A 25,873-nucleotide genomic window follows, 5' to 3' on the forward strand; every position below is an offset into this window, starting at 1 on the left:
GATCTTATAAGTAGTTACAGAGAACATGCAGAATAAGATGAAATCATTAGACTGACAGATTTATTCTTAAAAGCTAAATCATCAGGCAGATGATAGGATAATAATATCTTTAAATTGTTGAGAGAAAATAACTCAATCTAGATATCAAGTATCCAGCAAAACGTCTCAAAAACATGGAGAAGACATTTTTTCATCAACAAAAACTAAGAGTATTACTATCATCCCTCCTTCATCAAAGGACTTCCAAACAGATGTGAGGGGCCAGTAGTCAAGGTGCTGACTGTGTTTTAAGTCTCAGACCTAGCAGCTTTCTTTCTCACTTTCTGTCCCTCTCTCTCTGGTGAACACACATGCCCTATAGCAAATTTTTAAAATAATAATAAATGAACTAATATGTAAAAAAGAAATGTGAAAAGCAGGCCAGTAGGTGGCTTGATGGTTAAAATGCTGTATTCCCAAATGGTCTACCATGGTTTGAATCTTAGACCCAGAAGCTTGAAAGTCACATCTGGCGCATGTGTATGGGTGCCCAAATTCCCAAGAGGAGGATAGAGGAGAAGGGATTGTGGCTTGGCCTTCCTCCCTGAGGAGGTGGGTGATTTCTCACTTTTTTTCTTTTCGTCTCTGTCTCTCTCTGGCAAGCACATGTGTCCTATGGCAAAAACCTAGAAATAACAACAAAAAAGATATGAAAAGCAAGTGGTAATGGTGAGTCAAGAAAATGGTAAATACATAATTAACCTAAAAGATATTGGTAGTGAAAATGAAGAGGATGACTTCGAATTTGTGTCATTAGGTTTAAAATATCTATCATAATGAACAACAGCAACATGTAGTCATAACAGATAAATATGGTAAAAATACTCTAAGGTCTCTGTATTGCCCAGAACTTTTCTAGATGATGAGACTATAGCAGTGTATGAAGACAAAAATCTCAACTCTAATGAAGCTTATATTCTTAATACTTTATAATCTTAAGCACTAATTTAAGAATCATTAGCTTAAGAACTTGTTACCTATGCATGGTAATATTTCAAAGGTAGCACTAAAATTTTAAATTAATGAATGAAAAAAATAAAACCAAGTAGGAATTTCAATTCATTCAAAATAAAACAAGAACAGAAAAATAAGCATTGAAGGACATCATATATATAGTGCAAAATCTTACAAGTCCAAATATGTCAATAATCACTATAACCAATAAAAACATCAAGTTTATCAAACTGAGTTTTAAAAATCCAGTTTTATGTTCTGGAGACATACCTAAAACATAAGGACAAGAGAAAGAAGAAAGTAAGAATGACAGAAAACTTTAAGCTGTAGATACATACCTTCTACTGTTGTCAACCAGTTAGTATTTCAGATTGCCCAGAAAAATATTGTTCTTTCTTATATACTGAGATTTTTATTTTTAATATAATTTTCAATGATTCTTTTAATTTACTTGTTTCAGCAATAGAGAAATTGTTGGCAATTCCCACCTTACTGCACACAGAAATGATGACTTATTTATTTCTGTTAGTCTCATTCTTAAAGATTTATCTTTTTTTTTTTTATACTGGTTTTTGAGTGTAGTCTCAACTTGAGGTTAGACATTACTTTCTCACACTTTAACACTCTCAAGCGTTCAGTATTTTTTATCTGAAGCAAATGAACTAAATAAACTGACAAGTGTATAATCCAATCTTACGGGTAATTTTTCTTTATACCTTCTTGTGTTGTAAATTACATGTTATATCCAATGTACATAGCAAGATTTACAGACCACTTCTTGTTTTCTCCCAGCTATGTCACCAGAGGGCACCAAAGGACAAGGCATCAGAAAAAGATAAGCATTTGAGAAAAAGATCACCATAAAGATAATACTTTTTGTTTTGTTTTTCTAAACCTTTTCATAAGAGCACATATGGTCAGAATAAAGAAAATTCTACTTATGAAGGTAAAATGAAGTACTAGAGTTCAAGGTATATGCCTACATTGTATATAGTGCCATACCAAAGGTTCTATGGTAGTACTTTTTAATCATACAGAAATAAATTTTGAAATCAAGAAAACAGGAAAACTGTACTGTTGAAAATTGCTTCTCTCTCTCTAGCAACTGTATATTTTTTAATTTTAGAAATAAAAAAATACAGATTTTTTCCTTTCAACAGAGATTTACATTCTTTTGTCTGTTACATGTGTCTTCTCTTCTCCCCCCCACCCCCCATCCTCTTCCACTCATTTTCTATCACCCACTACATTCCCTTATAGTCTCTGGTATCTACACTTATCCTCTCTACTATCATATCTTCAGATCCTTCAATTTTGTCATACATTGTAGACATTCAGTTCATATTGAGTGGGGATATATAGTGTGTATATTTTAAAGTCTGACTCACTTCACTTAACATTAAGTCCTCTACATTCACTTTGAATCAAATGATAGGGTCTCATTGTTTCTTACGTCTGAGTAATATTTCACAGTATGTATGTGCCCACAGTTCTCCAACTCAGTCATCAGTTTTTGGACACTTAGGTTGATTCCATGTCTTAGCAATTATGAATAATGCTGCAATGAACATAGATGTGCAGGTGTCTCTCTGACTTCAGTGTTTTCTTATCTTTTGGATAAATACCAAGGAGTAGAATTACTGGGTCATATGGTAGTTCTATTTGTAGGTTTTCGAGGAACCTCTATATTGTTTTCCACAGAGGTTATACTAATTTGCAATGCCATCAACAGTGTAAGAGGGGTCGCTTTACACACATCCTTGCCAGGACTTCTTGTTCTTTATTTTTTTGATCCTAGCCATTCTAACTGAAGTTAAATGGGATCTCATTATGGTTTTAATTTGTATCTCCCTTAGGACAAGAGACTTTGAACATTTTTGCCATTTGGCTATTCGTAAGTCTTCCTTGGAGAGTTGTCTATTCAATTTATTTGCCCATTTTTTAAATTGAATTATTTTTTTTAATGTTTGAGCTGTTTGAGTTCCCTATATTTTCTTGTTATTAACGCGTCTGAGGAATAATGTGCTATTTTCTCCCATTCTGAGGGTTGTCTTTTCACTCTACATATTGTTTCCTTTGCTGTGAAGAACCTTTTAACCTTGATATAAAATCATTTGTCTATGTTGGGTATTATTGCCTATGCTTTACGGGTTTTAAGAAATCTTTGCCTACTTCGATGTTTTCAAGTTTCCCTTAAGTGTTCTACCAGTAGTTTTACAGTTTGTGGCTTTACATTTAAATCTCTGATCCATTTTGACTTGATTCTTGTTAATTGTCAGATATAGGAGTCCAGTTTCATTTTTCTTCAAGTGGTTATGCAGTTCTTTCAAAAAGATTATTTTCAGCTCTCTATTGTCTTGTACTCTGTCAAAAATCATGTGGCCATAAGATTTGGGGTTTATTTCTGGATTCTCCATTCTGTTTCATTGGTCTATGTGTCTATTTTTGTGCCCCCACCATGCCGTTTAGATTATTATTGCTTTGTATAAATAAATTTTGAAGTCAGATATTGAGATGCCTCCTACTTTGTTCTTTTTGCAGTTTTGCCTTGGTAATACGGGGTTTTTATTATTTCAAATTTTATTTTGTTTTTCCTACCTCTGACAATTTGATTGGAATCACATTGAATATGTAAGTTTATCTGGGTAATAACTGACATTTTAAGCATATTGATTTTTCTGATCCAAGAACACAGGATGTCTTTCCATTTATGAATTATACTGAATTAAAACTACTTAATTTATAGAGAAAATTATTCTAACACTAATTTTTTAATTAGTTGAGATAGCAATGCAGTGGATATATTGGGTTGTTAGGAAAGTCAGGATGCATTTTGCACAGAAAAACAGAAAAATATACCATGACTTTTCCAACATCATGGCTTTTCCTAATATTTGCCTTTTTTTCTCTTAATCTGTGTAAAGCTTGCTGGAAAGGGTTGAGTATCTTTCTTCTGTTTACAAGTTCCTTGACTCCTTTATTTCGCCAGAAAATGTTAGGTGGCCATCAAATATTAGAGTAGGAGATTAGATCATGATGCATAGTAGGTAAGCAGGAACTAGTACACGTTTATTTGAATAGCAAAAACACTGACTTTACTCTCAGCTATATCGGAATTAAGAACCTCTTGTTGCCTGACTTGGAGTTAAATTTCTTAAGTTGGCTTTTTCACATCTATATCACACCCCTATCCTATCCCTTGACTGTCACAGTCTTGCTCTTGACATTCCGTTGGCCAGGATTTCTCTTCAACTCATCCCTTGGACTTCTCCCATCTTCAGGTATCACTTTGTGAAAGAAGCTGACCATCTTATTTACACTACCGTCTCAGTACTCCCTATCATTCCTCTCTGATTATTTTTCTTTTCCATAGTACTTAATTTAGGATTGAAAATATTTTTTACATTCAAATGTATTTATTAGCTCCTCCTCCACTGGGTAGTAAGTTCTGCAAGAACAGAATTTTTGTTTCCTTTTTTTTTTCCTTTCTTTTCTTGCCTTGGCCAGTCCTGTGCTTAGGAACTAGAAGAGTGCCTAACAAGTAGGAGCACAGTAAACATACGTTAAAATAATGTGTGAATCCTACTCTAAGTGATCATGTTTTTTGTAAATTACTTACTACATAATAGATAGCCAGTAAATTATAACTGTTATTACAAATTGTCTCGCTCCTAATTTAATTCCTATTGCTGTTTGAACTGACTTTTTTTAAACAAGGAGTTTTGAAGTTGGTTTATGAGGTAATAACTGCCAGCTTTTATAAAAGGACATGAAAAAAGAATAAATATTCCCATATCCCATGAAATTTTAATTTTATGTGTGTGCAGTGTAAGTGTGTCACAAAAGCACACAAAAATATACCAAAATACTTTCACAGGTTCTCCTGGAGATCTTTTCTCTCACAAAGAGGATCTTCCTTGCCAGAAAGGAAATGACCAACACAAGGAGACATATTTGGAAGGATCAATTTATCCAGCCTCATTTAACAACCCAGCAATCCTAGGAAATGCAGCTCACCTGACTCTTTGAATAAGAACTTTACTGATATTCCCTAAGACTCAACACTTAATGCAACCCAAAGACATACCACAGAAACAAATAGGCTAGATCATCTGTTGGATAAGATAATCTCTTATAGTAGCCACACTGTGGATAGCTTTTAAGTTTCTTCTTGGAGTTTAAGCAACTTACCAGCTGACAGGACACACAAGGGTCAACAACATGCCAGTATGACCAACTACCCTAAGCCTGAAAACTGTACACAGGTCATCTAGTTCATTGAAGTTCCTCAGTGCTTTCACTCAGGGAAGGGCCTGTCAGTCATCTAGGAACTTAACCTTCCTAGCCCATGGCACCCATAGAATTATGGCTAGGTGACTCAGTGTAACAATTGAGATGTTACCCTCTGTCTCCAACTCACTTTAATGTTCATTCTTTAATTAATAGTCACTGCAATTACAATACTTTATTTCGTGATTTTCTAAGACAACTGGAGAAATCTTAAAGGCAGGGCTGAGAAATCCTGACTTTACTACGAGACAAAAATATAAATAAATAAAAATAAAATAAAATAAAAAACTCCTAAGAAAGTGTAAGGTGTTTTGAGAAGCTGTCTGTATTCCACACCCAATTCCAGAGTATAAACCCAGTTTCTTGATCATTATAAGAAGCTATGAAGCCAGGCTCATAGTTAGTGGCTAAAGGAGCTGGATCCAACATGAAGAAGGCAGCTAGAATCCTGTCCCTGGAGGCCCCAGAAAACATGCTAGGTACATGTACATACATGCCCAAGATTGCAACAGGATGGAAAAATGGTAGAAAAGATTGTGGAATAAGCATACCCTATAGGGTAGATGTGCTTTCTCCCCCTCTCTCTGACAAGCATACCTGCACTTTGTGTGTGTGTGTGTGTTGGGGGGCGGGGGGTGGTGGTAGGAAGCTGTATAACACAATGAGTAATGTAGAACTGATGAAGCTATTGTTACATGAAGTCTATGAATTATACCAAAGTCAATTTCTATGTTTTGATAGTGAACTATAGTTAAGATGTTACCATGAGGGAAAACTAGGTGAAGGATAGACAATACCTCTCTGTGCTATTCTTCCAATTTCTAGTGAACATATAATTATTTTTAACAATCAATAAGGGACATCAAAAAATATTTGGTCTTCTTCTCAGTCACTACCCTTTTCAACATAGAAATTATTGCTATTTATCAGATATGTATTTCTAATTAGTAGGAATGGGTAGGCAAATGAAAACATTTGAGGACATATTAACCATCTTAAGGGAATATTTGACTATTGAGAAAGTTTTGAAGGATTACACAGACATATGACTAATGAAGAAAAATAATAATGTATGTAATGCACTGATTTTAAATAAAAATGCTTAGGCTATAAAAAATGCTGAACAAATACTTAATTGAACTTCTTGATGTATAAGTATAAAAGGCTAGTGGTAATAAACTACCCATCTTTAAGTTGTAAAGTGATGAACCATTTTAGAGAGAATTATTTTAGTTTCCTCTTGTCTTTGGGATGCTTAGTCTCCTGGTAGGCGCATAACCACTGTAACTTCCTGGACAACTGAGCTATGACCTTGCTCATACACTAGAAGGTTGAGCATTTTGTTTAACTCTCCAAGTACTAGGACAATAATAAGCATTTTCTGAGTCCTGAACTCACAGGTGAAAGCAATGATTTAAAAGTCCCCCACTTTATGTTCTGAAAAAACAGCCAACTTCAAGGGAGTACCTCTCCTTGTATATCCAAGAACCCATTCATTATCCACCATTTCTCATGTCTCCCTGGTTTACTACCTCTATAAAACCTCAAGTCTTCTTCCTTTTCTTTGAGATATTCTTTGGGAGAAATGAACATTCCTATTGCAATAGCCAGATTAAAATCAACATTGTCTGGTGAATTTCATCTTTCACTACAATTTGCAGGCAAAGTTTTGTTTCTCCAGCTTTTCTTAAATTCATTTTTCAGATGAATAAATGAATGTAATTTTTGCCATACTTCTCAGGATTACTAGTAAATTAAACTACATGGTTAAGTATGAAACTTGACTTTTTTTCATTCTTCCCAGAACTAAATATGTTGTACAAAGAACATCTGTCTTCTACAATAGACACTAGAGCACGACTCACTGTTTTGCACTACAGGAAACTTGTTCTACAAATTATTTATAAAAGAAAAAACACATATTTTTGCCAAAACTTTAAAATCTGTGCCCTCTTTCAGTTCTGTTTCCTCAAATCCCCTCCATGTCCTATATTTCAGAGATAATAAAAACCTGTTCTAACAATGCCGGGAGGTCCTTTCCCATGTATTTCTCATAGTAATTCTGAAGAAAAGGTATAATTATTCTCACATTTCTAAGCAAATAGCATAAGGATATATGAAGGAGAGTTCAGATTCTGGCAGATGCCAAGGTTTAAACACTGGCTTTATCAACAACTACCCAAATAGGGTTGGGCAAGTTACCTATCTTTTTTTTTTTCCTTGGAGAGGTTTTCGCTATAGGGCACGTGCACTCGCCAGACAGACAGATAGAGACAGAAAGCGAGAAATCACCCCCCAGAGGGGATGGTCACGCCGCAATCCCTTCTCCTCCATTCTCCTCTTGGGATCTTGGGCACGCACGCACACGTGCCCGGCGTGAGTTTTGAGCCACCGGGTTCGGGACTCGAACTGCAGTCGACTACGTGGGAGTCCAGCGACATAGCCATTACGCTAACTGCTGGTTCCCAAGTTACCTATCTTTATCTCAGCTCTTCCTTCTTTAAAATGGGAATGATAATAGTACCTACATCATAGAGTTGTGAGCATTAAATGAGTTGTTAAATATATATCAAGCACACAGTATCAAACAATGCTTGAAGAAGTCACTCTCTGTTATGAAACTAGTATAACTTGCCAAGTTCACATAGCTAGAAGAAGGTGGCAATACCAGAATCCAAATCTAGGTATTTCTAACTTTAAACCTGATAACCTGCCCACATTGCTGGGCAATCAGGAAAGAACACTAACCAATGAAAGAAAAATTTGATAAATTTGATTATATTAAGAACTTTGATTTATCAAAAGGCATCATGAAAACAGTACAATGGGTTAGCTAGGGAGTGCAATACATGTAATTAACAGAGGACTCAGTATATTTAAAGTTCTACAAATGAGTAAGCCAGATGATTTAAATATGTAAAACTTGAACAGGTACTTTACAAAAGAAATCCAAATAAGCAATAAACATATGAACAGAAGTCTAACATTTTAGTAATCAGGGAAATGTAAGATACATTTAGACATTCATCAGAGCTTGCAAACTCCTATATAGACCAAATTCAACACTTGGAAAAATCAACTTGGGAAATTGGCAATATATAGACAGTCATATGACTCCTCCAAGACTTAGAAATTTCTAATCTTATACAGGTATGGTAGAGCAGTGGTCTTCAATTAGAAGGAACATAAAACTGTACACAAGGACAGACTGCTTTATGGAAATCAGTTCTGCTCTCACGAGTACTCTAGGTTGGTCTGGCACATCATGAGCCTACACTTGAGGTACAACTTGTCCTGTCCTGGAATATGAGTGGGTAGTGTGTGATACCGTCAGCCATGCTAATTAAGGTTAGCTTTCTCTGTTCTTGTTTTCCAGTGATAGATTGAGAATAATGGGGTGGCAGTCACAAAGTGGAAGGCTCCTGGGTTCTTCAGTCACACATGTAGAACACTGAACACTCAATTTCTTTACAAGAGCAAGAAATAATTTTCTTAAACTGAAGTTTTTATGTTATTCTATTATTGTTGTTTTAACTAATATTTGAGTTTCTAAATGTTGAGCTGAGAGCTACAATCAGGCACTAATCAGTTTCTCCTTATAAAATGGCATATAAGAACTTAATTGAAAGTTAAGTGTAATTTCCAATCCTTGGCTGTCTCTGTATATGAGTATTAAGATCATTTAGGGTGTTCTTCAAGTAGATGCAGAGGCTGCAGCAGAATTCTCAGATTAATCTGGGTGATAGCCACACAACTTTGGAAAGACGTTTAACAGGATTCAATTCCATTGTTTAAGATAGATGTTTCAGATCCCACAATGCATTTCGGAACCCTCCTCATCCGCACTCACAGCCAGTAGATTCCGTCTCTTTGTACTCATTTACTAGGGAGGTTGCAGTCAGTCCTAACAAGCAAGGGAGTGGGGCTTCCGGTAAAAAAGTGGTAGCCTTTGGAAGAAATGAGCAGAGGCTCTGTTGTCTCAAATACAAACTAATCAGCCCCTTTATTTTTTAACTCCCAGATGCCTATTTCCAACTATACTCAACAGATACATGAGTAGGATGTGTACAAATTACACACATGAAAAGGGAAGGCTTGGGCTAGCAGGTGGTGTGGAGGTTAAGGCAGCTAGATCCTACATGGCTAACTGCATTGTTGGAGTCCTAGACCTGGAGGCTTAAACATCGCCTGCTGTGTGTGATGTGTGCCCAAAATCCCAAGAGTGAAGAAGAGATTATAGCGTGACCATTCCCCTGGGGCATGACTTACTTTTCCTCTCTCTCTCTATGGTGAGTGTACACACCCCATAACAAACTGGGAAAAAATAAAAACAACAAGGTAGCTAGTCCAGTCACGCAGGACTGGCAGCAGCAGGGTCTGCGACTAGCAGCCTGCAGCATTCGCGTTATTGCAATGAGTTTACCTCTATCCCAAACTTTTCCTCAATGGATTAACAGAAAGGCCAGTGATGGTGAAACTCAAGTGGGGAATGGAGTTTAAGGATTACCTGGCATCTGAAGACGGGTATATGAACATGCAGCTTGCAAACACAGAATACGTAGATGAGGTGTTGTCTGGACATCTGTGTGAAGTTTCACTAAGATGTAATAACGTTCTTTGTATCAGAGGTGTTGAATAAGAGGAAGATGGGTAAATGAGAGAATAGCATCTTTTGCAGATTGTTTTTATGTATTTCTAGACAATAAAGATTTTTCAGTAATTTTTTTTTTTTTTTCACAAAAGGGAAAGCTTAGAAGCTCCTTCAAACTTATTTGGTTATATTCTAAGATCTACCTAGTGAAGTGGTACATTTACTTCCTGCAGTGATAACTCATTAATCAGGCAAATCTACTGAAACAAGAATTCTTACATTAACATTTTACCTAGAGAAAGAGAAAAGGACAAGAGTGTGAGGGTAACATCTAAGAACTGAAAAAAAAAGTTCTGGCACAGGGTTCCACAGATTGGGAGAAAACAAATTCTAATCAAACTCTTATCATCATCCCTGATAGAACAAATTTAACTTAAAAATCTACCCTTTAAATTCATTGTTTTTAAAGGGAGAATTTCTGTGGTTTTGGTTGCCTGAGTTCAATGGTAAATATTCCTTTTGAGAAACTCTTCTCTCCTGAGATAAAAACAGTAAAATTCCCACAACCGAGCAGGTTCAGTGCAGTGTGATGAGCTAGTGAGGTAGCAGTAAGCCAATACAGCTTTATACCCAAGAAACTGGTAGCTCACTGGATACTCGCATTTCAGATGGAGAAAGCTGCATGTTTCAACACGTTTCTTGGGCTATCCCTAGATAGGCATATTGGGAATTTTTTTCAGTCAGGTTTACATTAGATCTGGTTTTTTTTTTTTTTGGTCGGGTCTAACACCCGACCAAAAAAAAAAAAAAGGTTAAAGTAACTTATATATCAGTCTATTACTAACCACTATCATTTGCCTCTCTTTATGAAAAGCCTGGCTGGAACAGCACAGATCACAGCAACTGCAGAAACAGCATCCACCTTGTCAGTCTAACTAAGCTTGAAAGAGGAAGAACAGTCAGATCTAATGTCACCAGGACTCCAGAAAGAAAAAAGAAAAACAGCACTTACAAAACAATGTTAATGACAAACAGTCCCTATGGTCTGGTCACATTAGAAACACAATATATACATTCACCAACGATATTTTATTGGGTGCCTATTCTGTGCAAAAGCACTATGCTAGGTGCTGGGGAAGATACAAAGATAAATCTGATGGACTGCCCTCAAAGAGCTTACAGTCTAATATAGGAGCGTACAGTCTCTGGAAAAGATATTTTAGGTGTAATTAACCTCCCCCCATCCACCCATACCAAAAGAAAACAAAAAAATCACAACTTCAGTTTACTAGTCTTGGTTTCTTCCATTTACTTTTAGTTCAGCAGCTTCACATAAAAAGCATAAATCTGAAAGTCTTTTAAAATGCATACTTTTTACTTATAAACAAAACTCATTTTCATTAGAAAAAATGCTGAATATTTATTGCAATTAAGAAAATCCTCAAACATATATTCAGTATTTTCATGAATTTTTTTTATGAATTTGTATTTGTGAAGTAAACAATTTCCCAAATTGCATCAAAAACATGCAACAACTTTTTGAAATAGATCTCTTTAAGTCACTGGAAGTCACACATAATGTACACAAGCTCTCTGCTAAAAGCAAGGAAAGCTTCTGAAATGGATGTTTATTACCAAAGTTCACAGCTTATGGTTTTTTACCCCCATAAACCCATTTCATGTCAATTCAAAGTATTACAAAATAACACCTCTGTTAATCTATACCCTAAAGATCCAAAGCTTTAGATCTCTCAGCTTTAGATTAAAAACTACAGTGAAAACTGTTCATTTATCACCTTCCAGTCCATCTCTTAGTGCTATTAAGTGGTTGGCCAGGACCCACCAAAGACTTATAAAATAATTTCAGGAAAAGAAGTACAAAATAATCCACTTTCCTTAATACACCCTTAGGAATTGATGAAGCTTTTTGTTATTTCCCTTTCAGCACTAAGAAACCACAATGTAATCAATTAGAGGAATAAAAAACACTGATAGAGCTGTTTGTCTGATTAGAAAAAATGCTGAATATTTATTGCAATTAAGAAAATCCTCAAACATATATTCAGTATTTTCATGAATTTTTTTTATGAATTTGTATTTGTGAAGTAAACAATTTCCCAAATTGCATCAAAAACATGCAACAACTTTTTGAAATAGATCTCTTTAAGTCACTGGAAGTCACACATAATGTACACAAGCTCTCTGCTAAAAGCAAGGAAAGCTTCTGAAATGGATGTTTATTACCAAAGTTCACAGCTTATGGTTTTTTACCCCCATAAACCCATTTCATGTCAATTCAAAGTATTACAAAATAACACCTCTGTTAATCTATACCCTAAAGATCCAAAGCTTTAGATCTCTCAGCTTTAGATTAAAAACTACAGTGAAAACTGTTCATTTATCACCTTCCAGTCCATCTCTTAGTGCTATTAAGTGGTTGGCCAGGACCCACCAAAGACTTATAAAATAATTTCAGGAAAAGAAGTACAAAATAATCCACTTTCCTTAATACACCCTTAGGAATTGATGAAGCTTTTTGTTATTTCCCTTTCAGCACTAAGAAACCACAATGTAATCAATTAGAGGAATAAAAAACACTGATAGAGCTGTTTGTCTGGGTCAAAGTGCTACAGAAGAGTATGTGAGCACTGCATTTAAAATTAATTCATTTCTAACCATAATTACTTTAAGCATGTGTCTTGCAATTATTCTCTTTTCTCAGAATCATCTCTGGGCTCAGACATTTCTAAATGTACTTGGGTTTTTAGAAATGAGGAGGTTTGCGTCTTTGAACACTTGAGATTACTTGACACATTGAGACGAAGGTAGATGATATGGTTATCAAACTGAAGACGTCAATTTTTTTAAATGTAGAATTATGACTAGTAGAACTGTGCGCACCCAAAAATGAGTTCCTGAGACGGCGGTTCCTTATACCCATTTTGAAGCATTCTTGTCCTGAGCAGTTTCCCTTAGTTATGTAAAAATGAACAGCTTTATGCACATTGTGCTCATTGAGCTTTTCTACTTCTCTTCTTCAAAGTCCAAACAAGTGGGTTTGTCAAATAAACAAACTGTAACTCAAGTAAATTTCAACATTAATCTGTACCAGACTAACAGACTTACACGGCATAGAGGTATAAATGAACTGTTAAACCAGTCCCCATGTGTGACCAGGACTGAAAGCTCATTGTACACACTCTCCTTAAGAAGAATATACCCAATTTTTAAGTTTTGACACTTACAGATTTTAAGTTTTCATGTCTAGTTTTTGTATAAACTAAATGAGGTTAAATGTTCTGGTGCAAAAGCTAAGAGAAATACAGTCAGATCAATATGAATGATGTATTAGTCTTTCAATCACCTTCCTGTCTTCACATTATTAAGATGCTTTTCTGTTCAATCTCTTTGCTGAATAGGTAAAACAAATTTTAGACTTGTGTGGTATGAAAGAACCACCATTTAAGTTAATTAGCCCAACTCTGTCACTTTACAGATAAAGAAACCAAGACCCTGAAAAGTTTAATGAGAAGCTAGCAGCCAAATCCAATCTAGTATCCGTATTATACCTCTAACCTTTCTGCTAGTTTTAAAAACTTATACTCACGTGCTTTTACATGACCTACATATAATACCTGTTAAAATCAATGCAATTAAATAATGATATATTTCATATGAGGTAAATGTAACAAATGTTTTAATTTAAACAGTTCTTAGAAAATAGTAGCCCTTTTTGGTTACTGCTGATAGTGTAACTACAGTGTTTGGTCTTCTTTTTAAGGGTAATTGATTTGCAGTTGCAATCATTGAAGCTGTTTATTTGCCCACTACAGGGAAAAAGGAAGCATTAAATACAGTTGTATATTTAATGATAAGTTATATATTTAACCCCTAAATTATTTTCACATACTTATATTTTCTTACTTTTAATATAAATGAAAGGAGTTTATACAGAAAACGAAATAAAGTATTACTTTATGTAAGTTGTTGGCAGCTTAAAAATTAGTCACTTCCATACTGAATAGGAAACCTCTTCTAGAAGTAATTAAAGGAGTGCCTAAGATAACAAAAAGTATGCTTTCTTATTTATAAGTAAAATCTGATTAGTCTGTAACCTGAGGTATAAGAAAAAAGACAAGCCTAGAGAATCAGACCTCAATTCAAGTTTCAACTCCATCCTTGCCAGCTGTTTAGCCTTACAGCAATGCAATAAACTTCTGGGTTTCAGTTTCTTCATCTGAAAAGAGCTAACACTTGTATCACGTACCTCATCAGACTACTGAGGATAACATACAATAAAATATATGTGAGTGCTTTGTAACTGAAAAAGCACACCACAAATATTAATTACCCCAATAATAATTAAAATGTGGACCTACAGAAAACTGGAAATAATTACCACTTAGTGGCACTAGGCATGCTCACTAAAATGAACTTAACTCAAGAGTGTAAATCATGCAAACATTTTTAACTTTCAATGGCAAAGCTAAAAATTATACAAAGATATAATACAAAGGAACATTTTTACAGAAAGCACTGAAAGACAGAGTTGACTTAAGAGACTTTAAAATGTGTTAGGATGATACACAGCATATAAAGAGGTATTTAGTTTTTAAGTGGAGAAAGTTGCTAGTCACCTGTAAGAATAACAAGCATATGGGTATTCCTAAGACAAATGGAATAAAATGTCATCACTTTTGGCTTTTTGTGAACCAGACTTCTAATAAATAACCACAGAAATTTTTCCAGTATTCAAACATAACCTAAAAGAGATAAGAGAGAATGTCTACTTCTAAATCACATCAAATGTGAACTTGCATGAATGCAAGGCATAAATTACAGAGTTCTTAGGACTCTACAGGCACCTGAACATATTAACTACCCTTCATGCTCACTTTGTACTCCATAAAGAATAACAGAAACACAGGGACTACTTCAAATAAATATCCATTATAAATCCTTACAATGTACTTGTCTTATTCTTATAATACTCCACTCTGGTGGCCTTGTTTTTATGTTTGTAAAATTAAGTTTAAGTAGTCCATTAACTTTTCCTTTCAAATATGCCTTTTAAATGTTAGTTCTTATACCGCCCTCCCCCCCAAAAAAGAAAAAAAACAAAAACAAAAACAAATGAAAATGCAAGGGAAGAAATAAATGAGATACAATTCATTAAGTATAAAAATATGCTGTTTCAAATTCAGAATAATTTAATAACTCTTCGTTATCTCATATGTATCTGGAAATGGGACAGATACGTGTCCTGATCCTGTCACAAGAGGTAGAATTCCAGCATTTGGTACAACATTCCAAGATAGGGTCAAAGTGACATTCCTGTTTCCCCTATAAAAAGATATAATAACCATAAGTCAGCAGAAACACTTGTAGCTCCATAAAAACATTTTAAAGCAAGTATTATGGCATCAAATGCTTTATTTATAGTTATTCCTAACAGACATCCTAATCTGCAAAAAAGAACTACTTTCTCATGTCATTTGAAATGCAAAGATAAGCGCTGTACCACATATAGGCAAGTCCGTGCCCCCTGTACATCTAGAATATAAACTATAAGCCTTTATTACTTTGACTATTACATCTCAAATACTGCAAAAGAACGGATTACTTATTTTAGATCCCAGCTTGTACTTCTACCCAGTCTTCTAGTTTAGACCTGTATTTCTCTCCCAACTTTTATTATCTTCTATTATTTTTCTGCAAAATAAAATACACTGTATCTTTGATTCACATCTTATTAAATGTAAAAAAAAAAAAAAAAGATTTGCTCACTTGAGACCATTTCCATCGTCAAAGAAAAAATATTTTGTTTTCATATCCTTCAAAAACAGCTTCAAATTATCACCTCTCAGAACAATTTTATCCCAGAGGACAACTTGGTTCAGAGCCTACATTAAAATGAAAATTAATTAGATAATTCATCAGAAATAGCATCCTATTATTTCACATTGAAAGTCAGTCATCCTTCAGTATCCACAGGGCTTAGCTCCAGGACCCCTGTGGATACCAAAATTCAGATATTCAAGTCCCTGATATAAAATGGTATAATATCTGCAAGCAACAACAATATCCCTCCTCATACTTTAAATCATCTCTAGATTATTTATACCTATTACAATGTAAATGCTATATAAATATTGTTTCAGAAATAATGACAAGAAAAAAGTTTATACATGTTAAGATATAGGCACAACCATCGTATACTTAACTATGCAGAATATTTTCCATCCACAGTTGGTTCAATGTGCAGATGTAGAACTCAAGGGAAAGCAGTAGTAGATCAGTAAGCAAATAGTTTAACATATTACTAAGTTCAACTTTAAGGGATTTGCTAAAATCTAAAGGCAAACAAAGTAAAAGCAAGTAGACAGGCACAAGAAGGGGCAATCTTGGGACCAGCAGTTGGCATAATGGCTATGTCGCTAGACTCCCATGTAGTCGATTGCAGTTCTAGTCCCAGACCCAGTTGCTTAAACTTACACAGGGCACTAGGACCAGCAGTTAGCGTAATGGCTATGTCACTGAACTCCCATGTAGCCAACCGCAGTGCGAGTCTGGGACCCGGTGGCTTAAACTCACGCTGGGTGCATGTGCGTGCATGCCCAAGATCCTGAGAGGATAATGGAGAACGGATTGTAGTGTGTCCCCCCAGGGGGGGATTTCTCACTTTCTATCTCTCTGTCTGTCTCGGTCTTTCTGGTGAGCCCACACACCCTATAGCAAAAACCTCTCAAAAACAAAACAAAAAAAAAACTCACACCTGGCGCGTATGCATGCATGCCCAAGATCCCAAGAGTATGGAGGCGAAGGGATTGCGGCATGGCCATCCCTCCTTGGGAGGTGATTTCTTGCTTTCTCTCTCTCTGGTGAGTGCTTCTCGCTTTCTGTCTCTCTGGTGAGTGCACATGACCTATAGCAAAAAAAAAAAAAAAAATGGGGAGCAATCTTTTCCTAGAAAAAATAATGGTATTTACCTAAAGGGAATCATTAATTTTACAAATCAATTGTATCACTAAGGACCCTTCCAGCTTATTACACGGTTCTAAATCTATACTCTATAAAAAGTGGAGCCCTTAGAAGAACCCTGAAAAGGAATTTTTATTTTCTTTAAAGACAGGGTTTTCAGGGGCCAGCAGGTGGCATAGCAGCTAAGGTGCTGAACTCCCACATGGTAGACCATGGTTCAATACTCAGACACAGTGGCTTTAAAATCACACTGCGCACATATGTGTGCGTGAGCATGTGTATGCATGAACATGCCCAAAATTCTAAGAGAAGGGAAGAAAAAGGGACTGCAGTGTGGCCATCCACCCTGAGGGGTGATTTCTCACTTTCCCTCTCTCCCTTCTTCAGTAAGCACACTTACCCTATGACAAAAACCTTAAAAAAAAAAAAAAAAACAGGGTTTCACTTTGTGTTGATCCTCCTGACTTAGTGTCCAGCGCAGCTGGGACTATGGGCACAGGCCACAATGTCCAGCTTTTAGTTTAGACCAGGAATAGATCCCAGACTTTCCATTAGGCCCTGACTGTGGAGCACAGCAGTTTTAAACGGAGTGTGGGCTGAGGCGAAGCATGAAAGTACTCTGCTAAATCACTTTTCACCATAAAATCTGAGACCATCTTGCTCCATGTGGACTCTGGATGGTAAAAGGAAAACAGGAAAAACTAGGCCCTATTCCCTCACTCTTTTAAAACAGGTTACTGTTTCCAGATTATATCATGAAAATGTATGAATCTCCAAGACTGTAAACAGTCAAGGAATACCAAAATCAGTCTTTAAAAGATCATTTTTTCCCTTTAAGGAAAATATATATGTACATCACTGTTCCATCATAGTAAAATCCTAGAGGCCAATTATTTTAAGCCACTATCTCAATATATTACAAACAAGTTCCATTTATAAAATTAGGAGAATGAAATGAACAGAAAACACATTTGTGACTGTGACTAAATCCCAAGAAGTTCGTTATATTAAGCTATCATCCATTAGCTTGTGAGGCTGACAATTCAGTGTGTGGTGTCTATGTTAACTAAAATCAAAAGTGGAACAGTGATTTCTGAAAGAGGGTTCAAATCTCTTTATAGTCTTTCTAACATTAAACAAAAACATTTAGAAGAACAGAGAAGCAAAGATATGCTGAAGTAAAATGATTCTTTATGTAGATCTATTATCCACCAAGCAATAATGTGTCAAATTCCAACACAGTACAAATTTACTAGTTATGCTGAAGTAAATCAGAATTATAAATATAATTTAGGTATACTTGTCATAAAAAAGGCAACATTTATTTCAATAATTTGTTGAAACTTGTAGAATAATATATGTATTTATATTTAGTTACTCTTAGCTCCAGGAATAGCCTTTTCTGTTTCTTTTACCATTTTGTTGACTCTGAAAGGCAGAAATCAAAACTTACCCATCCCAATATTCCTAGTGCCCAAAAAATACCTAGCATAAAATATAGCTCAGAATAAGTGTATACTGAATTGACTATACATTGAATTGAAGTGCTAAAAATTCCAGTTAACTAATAAAACCATTAAATAGACAAAAACTGATTAATGTGTGGTCCTTAAAAATAAATGTAGGGGACCAGCTCCATAGTGCAGTGGTGATGGGCTGCTCGGGAAACAGCAAATCCGGGACCAGCAGTTAGCATAATGGCTATGTCGCTGGACTCCCATGTAGTCGACCGTGGTTCGCGTCCCGGACTCGGTGGCTTAAAACTCACGCTGGGCGCATGTGCGTGCGTGCCCAAGATCCCGAGAGGAGAATGGAGAAGGGATTGCGGCGTGGCCATCTCCCCTGGGGGGGGGGGGGATTTCTCACTTTCTGTCTCTCTGTCTCTCTCTGTCTGGCAAGCGCATGCGCCCTACAGCAAAAACCTCTTCAAAAAACAAAAAAGAAAAAAAAAATTAAAAAAAAAAAAAACGGCAAATCCCATAGACCAACTGCAATTTGAATCCCTCACCCAGTTGGCCTAAAACATGTCTGGCACACATGTGAGTGTCAAAGATCTGACGGGCTGGAGGACTGGAGGAAGAGCTCGATGTGACCAGTCTCTATGGAGGGTGCTCATGTCTCTCTCCTATTCTTATGTGTGCATGCATGAGCTCTAGGATGAACAAAGGAAATGAGGAGTTCAAATAAAATATAGTGTGGACTCTGGATGGTAAAGGGAAAACAGAAAGAACTAGATCCTATTCTCTCACTCTTTTAAAACAGGTTACTGCTTTCAGGTTAGACCAGGAATTAACTCCATGCTACACTAAGGGTAATTCAGGTAAAAATAACATATAAGCACATTTTGATTCCACAGATTTCACCTTCATGATAAGGCTATCACTTTATATCAGTAACAACACTAAATATGACCAAAGATTTTTGCATTAATATCCTATATGAATATCTCACCCCCCATGCTACCTGTTCCACTAGCTTTCAATCATATTCTAATAGATTTAGTATATTTTAATGTAAAAATTCAATAGCTTTTAATTATAAAACTTATTATAATCTATGAGTAATTGTAGATAAATGGGACTATCATAACAGCTCAAGCTATGAATTTTTACATAAAGAAAAATGTAAATTTTGGTACTGAGATAGGTTATAAAATAATCTCGGAAGATAAATTTTTCAGTAATCTTTACAACTTTTGATTACATATTTTTAAAATGAGAGTTTTAGTCATTTGTCAATTTTGTGGATCTAAATATTACTGTGCAGCTCTGTAATAGTGGCTACGGAGAGATTCTTTTATTTTTATTTATTTATTTTGAGTGGTTTTTGCTATAGGGTATGTGCACTCGCCAAAAAGACAAAGACAGAAAGTGAAAAATCACCCCCCAAGGAGGATGACTATACTGCAATCCCTTTTCCTCCATTCTCCTCTTGGGATCTTGGGCATGGTCACACATGCGCCTGGCCTGAATTTAAGTCACTGGGTCCGGAATTTGAACCATGGTCGACTACACGGGAGTCCAGTGACATAGCCATTACGCCAACTGCTGGTCCCAGAGAAAATCTTTTAGTTTAAAAAAGTATACTACTAAGTCACAAGTCTGCCTCTCCATTTCCTGTTCCTCAGCTCAGCAACATCCTTTCTGATCACACCTTTGAAAGTGATCATCAAGAATTTTTAACCACAAATTATTTTGAGCACAAAATCCCAAACTATGCATTTTTACTTATAAATTATGTAAATGGTACATATGTACTATTAATCAATCACTTTATTACTACTTAATATCATCATTTTAACATAAAAATCCTTTCCACTTTAAATAGTCTTCTTGATCAATGTTGAATTTTCTAAGTCAGCTTATTAGATCTACTTAGGTATCTGTTTGGTTTTTTAATCCCTTAATGTGACTTGGCCACTAAGAAGAGAAACATGTATCAGCTCTGCCAATTCCTCATTGTTTCCATAATTTTAGACCATTAGTATTATCTTCGCTCTGTGATTTCTTTGCAGCAAGCTTTTTAAGACACTTCCCTTTTGTGAGGATTACCTCAAACTAGATAATATAATCTACTTTGAAACATATTGCATGTACTGCAGTACTTTGCAAAATGCTGAAAGTGAATGAATGACTATTAGGTAGCATGGTCAACCTCCTGACCTACTGATTTCCTCACTTCCTTTGGAATATGTGCATGTGATACAAGACATGTGACCATCTGACTTAAGAACTAAGCAAGAATATTAACGTCACTTTATGTATCAAGCATTAAAAAAACTTAACCTTTTTCCCTTTTATTTTTTAATAAAATTAACTAATTAATTAATTAGATATAGGGTCTTTCTATGCCCAGGCTGGCCTCAAATTCATGATCCTACTAGGTTTTGTAGTAGCTGGAACTACAGGCATGCCCAGCTTCCATGTTATTTAAACCAAAATATATATTAATAAAAGCACTTATTGTTTTCTATATATACCTATGGATTACTTTGCATGTACCCCATTCTGGAGACCACAATGCCAGAGAGCTCTAGAACAGACCATACAAACAAACAAAAACAACAGAAAAGCTGTCTAAGGGGATAAAGTTTTTATAATAGAATCACATTTCCATAGACTTGTGAATTTTACAAGGCTACCCAAGTCTGATACACTAAATATATAAAAATATACATATATTTTTTTTTAAGAATTATTTAATTTTATCACTATTATTTTATTTTGTTATAGGACACATGTGTTCACCACAGAGCAAGTGAGAGAGAGCGTGAGAGAGAGAAAGTCAGAAAGCAAGCTGCCAGGTCCAGGACTTGAACTGCAGTTGACCACTGTCGGAGACCAGCACCTTAACCACGATGCACCAGCTGGCATCCAAAACCTATATTCTTTCACAAAGAATAAGGTTCTAAATAGCTATTAAAAGATACCTAAAAATACTTACATTATTTTTTGTTGAATATTCTGCTGATAAATAAAGAAACAATTGCTTAACGTTCCAATCAAATATATTCTCTAGATGTAAACAAATTAAGGAATATACATATGTCATAAAGCAGTACAACTTTTCAACAGACTCTAGTTATTCTTGGGTTAATTATCCATAGTGATACTAACATTACAATAGAAAAAAAGGAGATACGGTCTCAAAACATGCTGAGCCATTATTTTAATAAAAATATACAGAAGATAAAAATATTACAAAATCTATCCCATTCCAAAACTAGAGACGACATCAGTTTGAGAATATCAGCATCCTCCCTGTTCCTCTAAGTATTACTAGCTGAGATACTTTGGTTAATAAGAAACTAACAAAGATACCCAAAAATTAGTTTTTTGTAACATCAACTCACCAAATCTAAAAGAAAGAGGACTTAGCATTTCAAGTACATACAATTCAACGAGAGTTCTAAGGTATAATCAATTACCATTATTTAAATTTAACATTATGGAAAAAAAAATCTAGGCTCAAGTAATTAACTATGTATAATAAATTGTATAGGGTGTTCTTGATCAAATGCCGGTATCAAAATTTCTCAATACATGAAGTGCTTGGGTAAGATACAGCTGAACACCAATTTGGCTCCATCAGCTTCTGGGGAAGACAGGGACAAACTCACCAAAAGTAAAAGAATGGTACCACTACTGAGACATCAATCAAGTTACTATTGAGATTTTACTAAGAACTGGGACCAGCAGATAGCATAATGGTTACATTGCTGAACTCCCACGTAGTCAACCGTGGTTTGAGTACTGGACCCGGTAGTTTAAAACTCACTATGGGTACATGTGCATGCATGCCCAAGATCCCAAGAGGAGAATGGAGAAGAAGAGATTGTGGTGTGAACATCCTCCCCCGGGGGGGGGGGGAATTTCTCGTTTTCTGTCTCTGCTCTGGCGAGTGCAAGCACTCTATAGCAAAATTCTCTCTTAAAAAATAAATAAATAAAATAACTACATGTAAATTGTTGTCATTTTATTATGAGCATTTACAAAATGAGAACATGTTTGTTATTACACACTTTTAATTCTGTTAGCCACTACGAATCACTCATTTAAAGTTGAGATGTCTGGGACAGCTCTTCATAAGGATAAGTACAATTTCAAGTTGGTAGCATTAAGAAAATCTAAGTAAGCCATAAATAATGAGACTGATCATGTATTAATACAGTAGATGAAATATTATAAAATTTCACTATAATTCTCTAGATACATAAAACTACTACATTCCCACTAGATCTTAACTCCTTTGAGTAATATTTTTTAATGACAAGACTTTAAAAAGGACTAATCCCTAGTCTGTCTCAATCCAGTAATTGTTTGTTTTTATTTGCTATAGGACACTCATGCTTGCCTGGGGGAGAAGGTAAGAGGGGGAAAGTGAGAAACCATCCCATTTCTCCTCCATTTTCCTCTCAGGATTTTAGGAACACAAATACGTGTGCCCAGCATATTTTTTCAAGCCACTGGATCTGGGATTTTAACAGCTATCAGTCATGTGGGATCCAGCTGCCTTAACCACTATGCCAACAGCTGGCTCTCTTTTCTTTTTTAAATACAGGGCCCCACCATGTCCTGATCCTCTTACCTCAACCCTCCAGGTAGTTATAACAGCTTCTGCCACCATACCATGGCACTTGCCACAACACTGAGTTCTCTTCCCAGACCAGCCTTGAACCATGCTACCCTCCTGCCTCAGCCTCCAGAGTAACTGAGGTTACAATCATATGGCATCACACTCTGATTACCAGATCAGGAACAGAAACAAGGCCTCTCATATGGTCCCATTCTACCGAGCACAGCGTCTCAGCAGCATATGCCATCATGGCTAGGTCCCAATAAATGATTTCTAAAGAATTAAGTTACAAGTAATTTCATGGTTGTAAAAAGGCATATTCAGTAAACTCCCCAGGTATATATGACCTGCTTCAATGTTCACACAGCTGCTTTACACAAGTTCAGACTGTTCAATCTCCATAAACACTTTCAGTCATGATCGGGCTTAAAATGGCCGAGACCATTGCCAGATATTAATCTCAGATGCTAAGAAGATTAAACTGGCCAAATGAGCAGAGTTGTCAAAAGATGAAAACTCAAGATAAAAAGGAAGTATTTAAATAATCTCCATTAAAGTAACTCTTATTTTTTTAAAAATTGTTTTATTTAACTTTTTAATTTGACCAGAGAGGAACAGAGTGACAGAGAAAGAGGGTAAATGAGAAAGCAAGCTGCCAGGTCCGGGACTCAAACCAGTCAGCCATATGGGAGTCCAGCACCCTTAACCACCATGCCACGAGCTGATTCCAAAGTAACTCTTTAATTGATCAGATTTCTGATTCTTATTGTAAGTCATTATAAAAAGAACTATAAAAGGAAAATATGGTTTATCAATAATTATTTTGATAAGACCTTTGGAACCATAACAGAAACAAGTCTCTTTTTTTGAGAGGTTTTTGCTATAGGGCGCGTGCGCTCAACAGAAAGAGAGAGGCAGAGAGACAGAAAGCGAGAAATCACTCCCCAGTGGGGGATGGCCACACCACAATCCCTTCTCCTCTCGGGATCTTGGGCATGCATGTACACGTGCCCCCACCCTGAGTTTAAGCCACCATGTCCAGGACTTGAACCGTGGTCGATTACATGGGAGTCCAGCAACAAAGCCTGATCACGCTAACTGCCGGTCCCAAATCTTTTTTTTTTTTTAAGAGATCATTTTGCTAGGATGCATGTATACTCACCAGAGAGACAGACACGGAGAATGTCAGAAATCACTGTGCAGGGGGGATTGCCATGCCACAATCCTTTCTCTAATGTGCTCTCAGGATTTTGGGCAAACACAAGCACCCCAGAGTTTCAGGCCACCATTTCTGGGACTCAAACTGGGGTCGACCATGGAGGAAATGTAGAGCCTTAACCACTGTGCCACCTGCTGGCCCTACAATTCACTTTTAAAACACATGCTTCTAACATGGATATATTCTTCAGGACTGTACATAAAATATTTCTAGAGAGGTCCAGCACTAATGACATTTTCCCAAAGGTGCTATTTTCTTCTTTCCAAAACACAGAGGTACACAACTTTCTTGTGTTGTTTTTGATTATTTAATGTTTCTATTAAGTACTTAAAGTATGTTCACACAAATAATGCAAGTATAAGTGTGAATAAGGTGGTAGTAACACTAGTTAGTGATGAAACTATAGATACTGCAATTTCCAAGGTTTGGTTAATTCAATGGGTAACTTAAGGCACTGTCCCTCAAACCACTACAAAACATACACCTCCTTACAAAACCATAGAAAAGGCAATGAGTTATTTTCTTAAAGGATATCAGCAGTTATATCAAATGTAATGAATCCCAGATCACTTCTTTCTCTAGGTCCAGTGAAGTCTTCTACATTTTTTCTGGAAGTAAAGATAAAAGTTTTACCATCCTTTAAATATAACAGAACACAAAATTCATATAATTTCTTAAAGATGAAAGACAGGATCTAGTCGTGTTGCACTGGTGAAACAGCATCCCACAAAGAAGCAAGTAGAAAACAGAGAAATCGGTAAATGTGAAAACAGGATAAGCATTCTGATCCAATACGAAAAAAAGTAGGTCTTCAGCTTCTCATATACCTTAAAGAGAAGGCTAACAAAAACTAGAGATAAAAACTACTGAAAAGAACTGTAAATAACTCGCTGCGACCCAATTTTGCAGAATAAGAAAAGAAAGTTGCACATGACTACAAGGTGGTGTGGAAACTAAAATGGTAACAGCTGCTACTTACTGAGTGCTTACTAGCATGTCAGATCCACTATGTATTTTTCACAAATATGTCAATTTTCACAACCAGTCTACCAGTAGGTATCACTGCCATTTTAAACAAAAGGAAATTAAGGCCCAGAATGGTAGGAAATTTTCTCACAGTAAGAGCCAGTATTAGTTCCAGTGTTTAATAAAGGCCTAACTCTCTAAGGCCTCTAAGAGTTGACATTGACAGGGTTGATTTCCACCCAAGTCTAAGTGAACCCTGAACTGTACCTGACAAATATCAATATAGAAAAAAGGGGATGAAGGGAGCTATTACACGGCTGGTTGTGAGCAATTCTGACAAAGAAATGAAGTGAACTGGGCTATAGAGGGAGAGAGAACTTGTTGGAAAACAGACTAGAGTAGAAGAGTGTAAGAACCAGAAAATACCAACTGCTACGCATCAAAGGCGAAAGTGGAGAACAAAAAGCTATCAAGCAATAAATGAGCAATAGCGAAGTAACAATCACTCCGAAATTCTATTTTTGCAAATTTATTCAAGCGGTTGGCTTAAAAAACAAAACAAAACAAAAACCCTGTCACCGAGGGCAGGAGGTTGAACTCTCACTGAGCACCCAACCACCTTTCTCTCCAACTTCAAAGCTGCTGCAAGTGGTGACTGCCTTCTGAAGGTGCAGCCAAAAACTGAGTCGCGAATGTCAAACAGGACAAACTCGGACTGTAAAGGACACAAAAGCGACCCCTCCTCCAGCCGCCAGCAC

The 25,873-nt window shown here is 36.0% G+C and overlaps 2 protein-coding genes across 2 annotated transcripts; one reads left to right on the plus strand and one right to left on the minus strand.

Moving 5' to 3' along the window:
* Positions 1 to 5,710: 5,710 nt before the first annotated feature.
* On the plus strand, positions 5,711 to 9,949 carry LOC102502267 (small nuclear ribonucleoprotein F-like). Its single transcript, XM_014589711.1, is given in 3 exon segments — positions 5,711 to 5,762; positions 9,080 to 9,214; positions 9,702 to 9,949. Coding segments are annotated over 3 exon segments (435 nt in total).
* A 1,993-nt stretch (positions 9,950 to 11,942) lies between these two features.
* Positions 11,943 to 24,757, minus strand: SPCS3 (signal peptidase complex subunit 3; the record flags this gene model as incomplete). The annotated part of the gene is given in 4 exon segments (XM_014589710.2): positions 11,943 to 15,217; positions 15,662 to 15,777; positions 21,299 to 21,375; positions 24,684 to 24,757. Coding segments are annotated over 4 exon segments (400 nt in total), but the record flags the coding sequence as incomplete, so codon positions are not given.
* Between the last annotated feature and the right edge of the window lie 1,116 nt (positions 24,758 to 25,873).

Source organism: Tupaia chinensis, unplaced genomic scaffold, assembly GCF_000334495.1.
Source record: "Tupaia chinensis unplaced genomic scaffold, TupChi_1.0 Scaffold000373_2, whole genome shotgun sequence".
Classification (NCBI taxonomy): Eukaryota; Metazoa; Chordata; class Mammalia; order Scandentia; family Tupaiidae; genus Tupaia; species Tupaia belangeri.